General features: G+C 42.5%; 1 protein-coding gene across 6 annotated transcripts in view; it reads right to left on the reverse strand.

Annotated features, from left to right (window-relative positions):
- The window catches only part of INVS (inversin), a 158,447-nt gene that overhangs the window by 36,851 nt on the left and 108,799 nt on the right, over positions 1-12,797 (reverse strand). For all 6 annotated transcript variants that reach the window (XM_075921590.1, XM_075921589.1, XM_075921587.1 and 3 more), the window contains 2 exons: positions 12,258-12,364; positions 8,263-8,475 (listed from right to left, as the gene is read on the reverse strand). In XM_075921590.1, coding sequence (XP_075777705.1) covers positions 8,263-8,475; positions 12,258-12,364 — 320 coding nt within the window. The remainder of the gene's footprint in view (positions 1-8,262; positions 8,476-12,257; positions 12,365-12,797) is intronic.

Raw genomic sequence — 12,797 nt, forward strand, 5'->3', positions numbered from 1 at the left:
AATGAGCCTCCTAGATGAGATCATAGACTTATGCTAGCAGGGCTCAAGATAGTGTGCTAAAAACAGCAGAGTGGATGTTTTGTCTTGGTTGGCAGCTTGAGGTCTCAAGCCCAACGGATTCCCTGAGTCTGACTTTGTGAGTAGGGATGTAGTTGATTAGCAAAAGTTTGTAGGTTAATGCTACAGACTACATGCATTTTCTCCTCCCCTCCTCCTTGCCAGTACATTTTTTAGCAGGCTGGCCAGCAGCCCAGATCCGGGACCACACCAGGTCCATGACCCATCTGTGCTGCAGCTCTGCAATTAAAATGTATTAGGAGCCAGGTGGGCAGGCAGCCTGGCTCAGTTCTGGCTCATGCCCGGTCTGGGAGCTCAGCCTCTCAGCTCCCTGCCCCAGACAGGGGCTGCTGCCATCCTGTGCTGCTGCCTCTGTATCAGAGGCAGCAGTGCAGGGAGACAGGCAGCTGGGCCACAAGGGGAGCTGTTTTGTAAACTGGCTCCTCTTATGGACCAGCTCCTGCCTGGCACCCTGAGCTGCTGCTTCTGATACAGAGGCAGCAGCATGTAGTGACAGGGGGCTCCTCAGGAGTGGGGCTGAAGGGGACTGGTTGCTGGCCCTACCAACAGGGCTATAGTCAAGTAACCAATAAGAATTCATAAAGTTAATTGACTATTCAATTAACCAATATTTAACATCCCTATTTGTGGGACTAACCCAACTCTCCACTGGAACTGCAAAATCATTGCTACTTTCAGTGTGCTAGCTCAAGTCTGTCTACCTGGGCTGGGAGGCTCACTCTCAGCTGCAACACAGACCTCCTCCCTTAGAGACCACAGTGGTAGTTACTGTCTGCAATGCAATAAAAAAAAACCTGGTTGGCCTATGCCAGCTGACTTGGGCTCAGGTAAGGGCTGTATTGTTGCAGGGTTGACATTCAGCCTTGGGCTGGTGCCCAGGTTCTAGAACCCCATGCAGTGGAAGGGTCCCAGTGCATGAGTTCCAGTGTCAGCACAAACACATACAATGAAATACAAGCCCTGTAATCCCGAGCCACATGGCTAACCAATGCTGTGCAGGCAAACACTCCTCAGTTCCTTTTCTACCTCAGAATTTATTATGAGAACTTCAAAGTAGAAGGTAGGAGTGTGGGTTGTGGAGCGCACAGAGGGACACACAGCATTGGTAGCCTTGAGGCAGAGCAGGAGGAGGGGGCAACGCATGCGCAGGCCAAATGGACATTGCTACCAAATTTCTCCGATCAACAGTGCAAGGAGGCAGACACTGGTCCATATGGAGCTACTTGACACTAGGGACACTACTTGAAGAACAACATGAGACAAATTGATCTGATTGTTGTCATCATCCCAGTTTTAAGCCTCAGTAGTTGAAAAAAATAATTAAAATCATGCAAGTGTCAGAATTAATATTGCTTTTCATCTTGTTCGGCCTCTCAATATAGCCTGGAGTTTCTTAGTTATGGAGCCTCTTCTGTTTTAGGGTCTTTCCACATTTGAGGTGGTATTTCCTCTGTAAATGGAGTTTTAACATGGGATATCTATGCTGCTTCCCTTGGCTAATAACAATACAGCAGATTGTGTAAATGGCTTGGGATATGGTTGCTGGATCAGTGAAAAAAACCCTATTGACAGATTATTTCTTCTTTGGGATTCCTGACACTTTTGGCTGCATAATACAGCCTGAATAATCATTTTGATTTAAAATTTCTGTACTTCCCTCTCATAACTTGACATTGCAGGTATCTCATTTTATTAATTAATTCGTATTCCACAACTGTGAACTTTTATCAGATTCTTCTCCTTTTCAAGAACAAGTTTTTTATTCTGGAATTACAGTGTCATAATTTCATTTCCTCGTAACACGTCTTCCTTCTTCAGTTTTTGTTATCTGCATCTGGCTGTTCGAGGTCTCGAGCAGATATCACTGACTAAATTGGTTCATAGGTTGCAATAATTTCTTTGTAACATTAAGATTTTTTTAAAATAAAAAGACTTTTTAAAATAAAAGCGTAGATTGTAGAACACATGTCAAAAGACTTTAGAAAAAAATTGGGGATGCTTAGTTGCCAGGAGCCAGCCCCATCTGGTCTCTGCAGACAGCAATCAATTCTGCAAATAGGACTCTGGAGCTGACCCTAATAAGTTCACTAGTTCTCAATCGACTATCATACATGAATGTATGAAATCACAAGACTAAACAAAAGCCCCCAAATAGCAGGTATTTACTGAACAGGATATCCAGTTAGGACTCTAGAAATTAATGTGTGTCATCAGAGCAAATGATCTTATATGCAGCATGGCAGGATTGTTGAACTTTGCCACATACACTCTTGAACAAAATACTTGCATACTCTTGAACAAAACACTTCCTGTCCATTTTAACTCAACCATCCTTGTCTATCCTTATCCATTTTTAGATTAAGTACCCAACATTTTAAAAACAAACTACACAAGAACATTACAACTTGTACAATGATTTATATGCAACTAAAAAAATTTAAAATTTGAGAAGAGAGTTTTAAATACGTTAGTTGAAATCTATTTTGTTTTAACCTATGAAACAGTTCACCAGCATTCAGGATTCCCATATGCTGTCTACATTTATCTGGAGAGAAAGTTTATCAGATCAAGAGGGATATTAGCTGGCTGTATGTAACTAGGAGTAAAACATTGCCAAGCTTAACTGTAGAATGCACAGATGGGATTCACAGAATGGTGATAACATAATGTCCCCTCCAGTTTATGACAGATCATAAAATTGCAATTAGATACAATTTCTTATATGTGATAACTTGATATGCATATATGCTCAAATTGTATTTCAATTTCATTTAAGTGAATATTTTCCCCTACTTGATATAATTTGTTTCTTTTATTTTCAACCGATCAGAAACAGTATCATAAATGTTATAAAAATGTAAATTAAAACACACATAAGAGAGTAACAGATACATCCAAAGATCACAATGAAAGAATGATGCATTATGAAATTTTGTAGATACAGGTAACACTTTTCAAAACCCCAGTGCCATCGGAAGTCGGAAAATAAATTGTTTTGGCCAAATGAGATCCAAATTATATAGACAGAAGCACAGCATTGCATGTTAAAAAGAAAATTATTAGCTATTAGCTAAGATATTTTGATCAGACTCAGCTGCTCTATGAATGGATCTTGCACTTACTATACAGGGGAGTTCCATATGTAGGGACGCTGCAAACTATACCCTGAGACAAGTCATTCCTGAGCCTGAACTGGCAAGACATCTGAGGTAATTACCTGTAAATCCTAAAACAGGCCCAGGCCAATGAACCAGGTTCCAGCCAATCTATAAGCAAGGGATTAACTAGAGGCAGGTTATACAGGCTCCTAACGAAAGCAGACACCCCAGCTGACTCACTGTTGCTATCTTATTGGGAGGATTAACAGATGTTCAGAAGTTCTGACAGACTCCTACAACCTGTGCCCATTCCTGCTCCTGCACCAGCTGGCTCCCCTCTTATCCTGACACAAGTGAAATTCTGGTCCCCCGGAAGTTATTAGGAATTTTATCACTGGTTTTGATAAGACCAGGATTTCATCCTAGAAATTCAGATGATCTGACCATTATTATTACTCGACCTAATTGGCCATAAATGACTAATAATCAGTACAACAGTGGAGATCAAACTCAGTCCAAAAAAGGCCACGTTACCCAACTGTACGGTGCAACACAATTAATGTATATATAATAAAGCATTATCTATAATGTGAGTTCATCCTAGACTTCTTCAAAGAAATCTTCTGACTTTGGCAGCAGACATATTCAACAGAGAATAAAGTGAAATGGTTTCCAGACACATAGAGGAAGTTTCAGGAGACAATAACCCCACTCTGCATGTCTGATGCTGTTCTGAGAATCGTTCTCTTAAGCTCCTGTACAGATCTAAGGAACCTCTCTACAAATATTCCACTAGGGTTAAACATATTGAAAGAGCTTCTGAGAAAACTTTTTTGGCTGAGATTTTCAGAGCCATGTTCAGTTGTACAACTCCCTTTACAAATAATGAAAATAAGGCATCCAAATCACCAAAATTTGAAAATTGCCGCTTTTGCATATCTGCTGCTGACAATACTTCTGAACTACTCCTTGCAGGAGAAATAACAGGTAGTTCGATTTAGGCTTTTAATTCAAAATACCAGGTCCCTGCCGCATGTAGACATGGGCAGTTAGTCCGGACTTGTAAATTTCAAAAATGGCGACCGGCCGGGAAGATGCAAATCAAGCGCGGGATATTTAAATCCCGGGCTTGATTTGCAACTTCGAATGCCTACATTAGCCTCCCTAATTCAAACTAGGGGGCTAGAGTAGACATACCCTAAGGTAGAAGGTCACTCATATTCATCTTTATATATGTATAATTATTTAAATTACAGAAATCATTTAGTCTACATGCTTTCTAATCCAATGTCAGTTTTAAAGTACTTTTCTAATTTAAAAAACAACGTGTGGATCATCTGTATAGTATAATCCCCACAGTATATGACACTTACCACTTTTACCTTTCTTGCCTATGGAATCCTTAATTCTGCTTGTTTACATTTCAGAGCAGGTTACAAAACTTCATAAAATAGACACAAAGTTAATTTCATGCCTACCCAATGTTTATTTACAAACACTTAACAATACAGTAAACTTCCGATAATCTGGCACCTTTAGGACCCGGGGCTGCCGGATTATCAGATATGCCGGACTATCAAAAGGGGGGGCGGCTATGAGGGGTCTGGAGTGGGGTGGGAGGGGTGCCACTCCAGACCCCTCAGAGCCCCCCCTTGTGATAGTCTGGCTCTGCCCCAGGCGTCCCTGATTCAGCCGCTGCTGGTCAGTTTCAGCAGCAGCTGAATTGGGGATGCCTGCAATAGAGCAGCTGGGGTGCTGCCGGGTTGGTCCCGCAGCGCCAAGGGGCGGCACTACAGCACCAACCCAGCAGCACTCCAGCTGCTCTTGGGGATGCCTGGCACAGAGCAGCTGGGGTACTGCCCGGTTGGTCCCGTAGCGCTGCCCCTCGGCGCTGCGGGACCAACCCGGCAGGACCCCAGCTGCTCTGCCCCAGGGGTCCCCGATTCAGCCGCTGCTGAAACAGATCAGCGGCTGATTCCAGGAAGCCCGGGGCAGAGCAGCTCTGCTCTGGGCTTCCTGGAATTAGCCGCTGATCTGTTTCAACAGCGGCTGAATCGGGGACCCCTGGGGCAGAGCAGCTGCGGTCCTGCCGGGTTGGTCCCGCAGCGCCGTCCTTTGGTGCTGCTGGACCAACTCGGCAGCACTCCAGCTGCTCCGGTTTCCTGGAATCAGCCGCTGATCTGTTTCAGCAGCGGCTGAATCGGGGACCCCTGGGGCAGAGCAGCTGGGGTCCTGCTGGGTTGGTCCTGCAGCGCCGTCCTTTGGTGCTGCGGGACCAACTCGGCAGCACTCCAGCTGCTCTGCCCCAGGCGTCCCCAAGAGCAGCTGGGGTGCTGCCGGGTTGGTCCTGCAGCCGCGAGGGGCAGCGCTACGAGACCAACCCGGCAGCACCCCAGCTGCTCTGCTCCCGGCTTCCCCGATTCAGCTGCTGGTCAGTTTCAGCTGCAGCTGAATGGGGGAAGCCTGTCCGGCTGCCCCAGCACTTCCGGGTTCCTGATGGTGCCGGACCATCAGGAGTCCCGGAGCATTGGATGCCGGACTAATGGAGTTTTACTGTATTATCTCTTTAAATACTAGTAAGAGACTCCATATGATAAAAACCAATAGATATTTATATTGGAAAATTCAGAGACCTATAAAATAGCATTTGAATTGTGGATTCAGACTTGACAAAGCCCTGACTAGGATGAGCTATTTGGGATTAGCCCTGCTTCGAGCAGGCAGGGGAGGTTGGACTAGCTGACCTCCTGAGGTCTTTTCCAAACCCATTCTTCTATGATTCAAAACATGTGAAAATAGGATGTGGAACAAGCTGCTGGAGGAAGTCACAGAGAACTCCTATACAAATCACGTATTTGTTAAGGATTTTCCAGCGTAACCAAAGCGAAGAGCTAAAAAACCAAACATGCAGAGCTTCATAGTATCAAGGAACAGTGAAGGACAAAATCTCCTATGAAGATGTACACTAGGAACAACCACTATACAGAGATGTAATTCAGCATTACTGTCATGGGCAATATAGAAACATCCTATATAGATTAGATAGGATATGGACATCAGATATACAGGCAGTCCCCGGGTTACGTACAAGATAGGGACTGTAGGTTTGTTCTTAAGTTGAATCTGTATGTAAGTCAGAATTGGTGTCCAGATTCAGCCGCTGCTGAAACTGATCAGTTTCAACAGCGGCTGAATCTGGACGCCAGTTCTGACTTACATACAGATTCAACTTAAGAACCCCAGGCATCCCCAAGTCAGCTGCTGCTGAAACTGATCAGCAGCTGATTCCAGGAAGCCCGGGGCACGGGCCTCCTGTAGTCAGCCGCTGGTCAGTTTCAGCAGCGGCTGACTTGGGGATGCCTGGGGCAGAGCAGCTAGGGTGCTGCTGGGTTGGTCCAGTAGCGCCGCTGCTCCTCCGCGCTACTGGACCAACACAGCAGCACCCAAGCTGCTCTGCCCCAGGCATCCTGATTCAGCCACTGCTGAAACTGACCAGCAGTGGCTGAATCAGGACGCCTGGGGCAGAGCAGCTGGGGTGCTGCCGGGTTGGTCCAGTAGCACCCAGAGCGGTGCTACGGGACCAACCGGCAGCGCCCCAGCTGCTGTACCACAGGCGTCCGGAGCTGTCCGCTGCCCGCATGCTCCGCCGCTTTGCTTCCTCTCCCTGGTCTGCTGGAGACCAGGGAGACGGCCCTGTTCGTAACTGCGGATCCGACATAAGTCGGATCCACGTAACTCGGGGACTGCCTGTACTGCAGATGTTTGGAGGGAAGATGGGCATTGTTTATCTGGTTGACTTCTGTTCTCTTTTTAATTTACCTTGTTATGTGGCTAATAGAATACTTCATTTAGCCTTGCACTTCTGCTATAAACTGGTATTTAATGTGGCTTTAACAATCTAAGCTTAAAAATTAGGGAAGGGCAAAATTCATTTTATGCCTGCCCTTGACAGACAGGTAATTTTAAAAGTTCCATTTGCTGTTCGGTAATGGTAAACTCTTTTTATTCATGTGAAAAATCTGTTTGAGTTCCAGATTTTATAGCTTCTTTTTGTTTTCATCCTGTATTTCACTTCTTGCTCCTCTGTTGAGACTTTTGCCTGTTCACTCAGTCATTCACACACACACACACACATTTGTGCTCACTCTTAACTTTCCACTTTGTTTCTATCCTCCACTCCTCTAGTCCTTTGTGTATTGTACTGCTGTTAGTTCACACTTTTAGGCTATGTCTACACTGGCGCGATCTTGCGCCAGAAGTATGCAAATGAGGCTAAGCGTGGAATATTGCCGAGCCTCATTTGCATATCTAATGAGCCGCCATTTTTGCGGAAGAGGCTCTTGCACCAGAAGGAGTGTCTACACTGCCCCTTCTTGTGCAAGAAAATCCGCTTGCGCAATGCTGTTATTTCTGAAAATAATCTGCATAACAGCATTGCGCAAGAGGGTTTTTCTTGTGCAAGACGGGGCAGTGTAGACAGCTCCTTCTGGCACAAGAGCGTCTTCCGCAAAAATGGTGGCTAATTAGATATGCAAATGAGGCTCGGCGATATTTCACGCTTAGCCTCATTTGCATACTTCTGGAGCAACAACCCGCCAGCATAGACATAGCCTTAGAGATCACAAGGTAGATGAGATAATATCTTTTATTGGACCAAAATCTGATCTTGAGAGAGGTCTGAACAATAGCTCTATCATGCTCAATAAAAATTAAACTGCGAAGTACTGAAAAACAGCTAAGCTTAATAGAGAGAAGGATTGTCATGGGCAAATATTTAGAAACTGATTAGCTGGCAAGTCTCTCCAACCCCTCAGAAACAGAGATAAAGGTATCAGAGTTATCCATCACCATAATAGTGATAAAGCTTCCAGAAGTATTTGATAGTTTTAAAATCCCTGAATTTATATATGTATTACATAATGTACCTATCTATACAACATCTGGGGGAACACTCTATTTTCCTTGAAGGGAAAAAAGACTATTTCTAAAGAGATTAAGAAACAGCAATTCATCTGTAAACTATTATTGTCTTCTACAACTTCATTTTTAGGAACTTCATTTTGCTCTCTACATGTGTCAGACTTACTTGGCAGCAGCATCTTTTCTCAAATGTTCATGCTTCATTAGAAGATTTTTTCGGTCTTGGAAAGCCTTTCTAACCTTGTATCCTTTGTAGACAGCTTGGATTTTGAAGGCAGCAATGTCCTGTATGGCAGCTATAGACAAGGCACCATGTTCTAACATAAACTGAGTCACTTCATGGTGTTCGCCAAGCAGTGCATAATCAAGTGGAGTGTATCTAAAGCAAGAACACAAACAAGTGTGTAGATTAGATTGTGAGTCACAATATATGTTTTTGGTCTATAAAATGAGATGGAAGCTCCACTCATGTGGAATCCTCCTATAAAGAAAGTATTTAACACCTTTTTCAAAGAATGACTTATCCAAATTCTGAAGATCTGAGAGATTCCATACTTAACGTATTTCTTAAAGGAAAAAATGGATTTGAGCAAGCAATTAAGACTTTGTTGTTCCTTAAGGTTCATTTACAAATATGTCCTCTGTGACATGCACTGTGTTCCTCACTTAAATTTGTAAGTGCCTATGATGTGAGATTAGGTGGCATGAGGTGTTATTTGCACAAGCATATCCCTTTTGGGAACTTGATTTCAAATGCTGGTTTAGATCATACACGAAAATGAGTTTGCTGGTCCCATTTTATCCCCTAGCTAGGAAATATTTATCTACGTTATAACAATATCACATAGATACAGTAATTACTTAATTTATAGTTTTGACAAAGAGGGGACAAAACAGAAATAGCAGTCATTTGGCAGCACAGGTTTAAGTGTTTGACAGAGGTGTGTAATAGAAAGACAGACAATATTATGACCAACTATAGCCATTGGTATTCTTTCCACACTTTCAAGGGCATTAAGGGTAAATTTTAAAAAAAGAAACCTCAAGAGACTAAGTCCCAATTTCAAAAGCCATTTAGGAGACCAAGTGCCACTAGTTTTCAATGGGATTTAGACTAAGTCACTTGAGATGTCTACATTGTAATAAACACTGATGGTTGACCCAGGTCAGCTGACTCAGGCTCACGGGGCTTGGCCTAGAGCAGGCATGTCCAAAGTCCGGCCCGCGGGCCAATTGCGGCCCGTGTTCCAGTTTAATATGGCCCCACAGGTAATTTGGCAATATCTATCTTTTATGGCCCCCAACGAATCCATATGTATTGAGATGAATACATTGTAAAATCTCAGTTAATGTCAGTTGGTCTAAATCAGTTATAAATATATTTGGACACAACATGTATACTTGGTGTTATGTTCCTGTTCATATTTTCTGAACTTAAAAGTTGACAGACAACCTTTAGTACCAATAATATGTAATGTACTTTACAATGTTCCTGACATATATTTCAGCTTCCTGGATTTTTTTTCATCTGGCCTTCATATATGAAAGGCAGAGTGATTTAACACCTGTTTAGATTTGTCATCCATGTGACGAAATGAAAAGTATGCCGTTTGCAATAAACTTTGCATAAAATAGTTAATTTGCGTTTAATTTTAATGGTTCAAAGAATGTCAGGCAAAATGGTCGGCCCTCACGCATGTTCACTTCATCAAATCTGGCCCTCTTTGAAAAAAGTTTGGACACCCCTGGGCTAGAGCATTTCAGGGTAGATATTTGGTCTTAGGCTGGAGCCCAGACTCTTGGACCTTTTCCCTCAGAGGCTGGCAGACCGATCCCTGAGAGCCTGAATCAGCTGACATGGCCAGCTCCTGATGTTTTACTGCCGTTTAGACACACACCTTTAGGCACTTTTCAAAATTTCAGGGCAAATTCACACAAATAGTATTGGGCAGCAAAATCTACAAAGACCTCCCCACTTGTACTGAAGTGCACATGCTAGGAAAAGACAATTATTAATTGAATATTAGTGGCAACAGGAAAAAAAAAAGATGCTTATACAGTGTATCAAGTTATTCAGCTAGTGTCAATGCATGAGGTAGTAAAATTAAGGCTCTTTTTGATGGTAACCAGTAAAGATTCACTGCAGATACAGACAGGAAGAAAAGACAGACAGCACAATTGGACTTGCCATATGGTGATGGTTTGATGGGAAGATTAGAGTGCCCGAAGAGAAATGTCAATAGGAATAAAAGGCAATGACATAGCATGGAGATTTGTAGGTCAAGATGTATTGCTGATAACACATTAAATGAGACAAAGATTTGAAATAACTCTTGGACCGATATTACCTGCTGTTTTGAATAGTTTTCATTAACATACAAAAAGATATTAATGCATATTTTTAGGTTCCTAAAACATAGGAGTTAGAGGTTACTTACCTGTACCTGGAGATTTTTTTCAGATATGCGGTCCCTATCTGTATTCCATTACCCCCACTCTTTCCCCCTTTGCTTCAAATCTTTCTGACCAGCAGTAAGAGAGGAACTGGACAGGTGTCGATCCACAAAGCCTCTTACGTTCTCAGCTTGGACTATGAGGAGAGCAACTACACAGAAATGGACCAAGGGACGCCGTATGCTAAAAAGCACAGAGCCTACTTGTTCCCTTGTGTGGAACAGACAAGGGAACCAGCACTTGAAGGAGTCACAGTTTATATTTGTAGAAAATCACTGATCTCATTTTAACTTTCTCCTGTCTCCAATTTGCCTTTCTCAAAAGTCTTCTTTGCTCCTGAAATGTTCCATCTCTTCACAGAAAATAATGTTCTATGACAGTCTGTTATTTTAAAAAGGCATTATTGAAAGTTTTTAGGATCATTCTATTTCTAAAAGTTTGGTCTAGAAAAACCAATTTGTTTTATTAATTAGTTTTCAGTGGGAGCTAGTACTTAGAATTGAATTTTAGAAGACTGGTAGTTAGATTTAAAATTATATTAAAGTTGCAATTATTTATATTCTGGAGCTCTGAATATTAACTCTAAGTCTCTCAATTTGTGCAAAGGGAGAAACTGCTAAACCTCCCTTCAAAGGTGCTGCTAGAAAAGAACAAAAGGATGCCTCCTTACCATAAGGGCACCTCAAAAAAATGCCTTAACATGTGCATGTGCATATATCTGAAAGTCAATCCATTAAAATCGAATTAGAGCTCAGCACCTTTTAAGGTTCACTCATCCCCAGTTTAGATAGATTTTGGCAGTATGACACACTATTTGATGTATGCAAATATAGCATCACTTATCAATGCAACATTAAGGTTGAATATTTAAATACGCACAATTCTGGAGTGCATTTATATTTAGAAGACTCTTGCTTATGCTCCTAAATGTATGGCTTACTATGTATAGTACAGGCGACCCCAGCACTTACGACCTAATTGGTTCCTGGAGAACCGTCGTAAGTCGAGCGGTCATAAGTTGAACTCCCATAGGTGCAATGATGAAAATGGGGGTTCTGTTCCTGGCCCGCTTTGCCTCCTAGGACTTGTAGTTCATGGCGTGAGCTGCTCCCAGGACCGGCTGGGGGCTGTGCAAGAGGAAGGTGGCACAGCGCGAGTGCTCCCAGGGCCGGCTTTGGGCTGTGCCGGGGACCAGAGCAAGGCAGTCGTAAGTGCAGGGGGTCGTAGGTCAGGTGGTTGTAAGTCGCGGGTCACCTGTAGGTGCAATGTGGCTGACTTACTGGAATGTTGTTGCTGCCTTAACTCTTCAGCTTCTGGGATTGAGCATTTATGTTCTTAATTATAGTTCTCTATTAACAGAAGTATTTTAAAATTTATTGTCCTTGTCTTTTAAAACAGTAAAAGAAACAAAGGAACTGAAACAGCGCCAGTGTATTTATAAGTAGAACATATCTCAATGTGGGATTAAGGATCACACATACAAACCCAGTGAAGCTAGGAGAGGAACAGAGTTTGAACAGCCTTATACGAAAATCAAATGTCTTCAACAGCATACTTTAACTACTGTTCAGTCCCACGCTTAGACCAGTGTTCTTACACATGTTTAAGCTCATGTTTCTCGGACAATAAATATCTGAACATGTGACATACAAAGCAGAACCAAGCAGATTTGCTAAATTAAAAGATAATATGCTTAATAACCTATACCTCTCTTCATTGTTCTCCATGTGATTAGGGAATGCATCAAAACCCAGCAGCAACTTTATAGCATCAAGGTAGCCATTGTTACACAGCCAATGTAAAGCAGTCCTTCCCTATAAATAATAAATAAAAAATATATGAATAAGAAAGTTTAATAGCTGCTTTATATTTTCAAAAGAAAAATAGCATATGGTATTGTCATTCAGGGCTCAAATGGACATTTGGCGTCACTTGTTTGGTCATAAATGCATCCTGTCCAGTGAAAAAGAGAATTTACATGGAAAAATCACCAATAAGATTTTTAAAACTAGATCAGGTACAAATTTTCAGTTGTGAAGAATCTGCACTCTGTGATGCTAAGAAGAGCAGAAGGAAATCTGGCTCTAAGCCTTATTTCTGCTCCTGAACTCATGGACCAATTGGGACCATAACAGGCATCTGTAATTTAGACTGGTCTAAGGCCCCAAGATAAACCACACCAGTAAATGTAGTCTTGTAGAGCCATGAATCAGTGTAGCAGCAGAGTGCACAGTGCTCCACCTTCGG

The sequence above is a fragment of the Pelodiscus sinensis genome, chromosome 2, assembly GCF_049634645.1.
Source record: "Pelodiscus sinensis isolate JC-2024 chromosome 2, ASM4963464v1, whole genome shotgun sequence".
Lineage (NCBI taxonomy): Eukaryota > Metazoa > Chordata > Testudines > Trionychidae > Pelodiscus > Pelodiscus sinensis.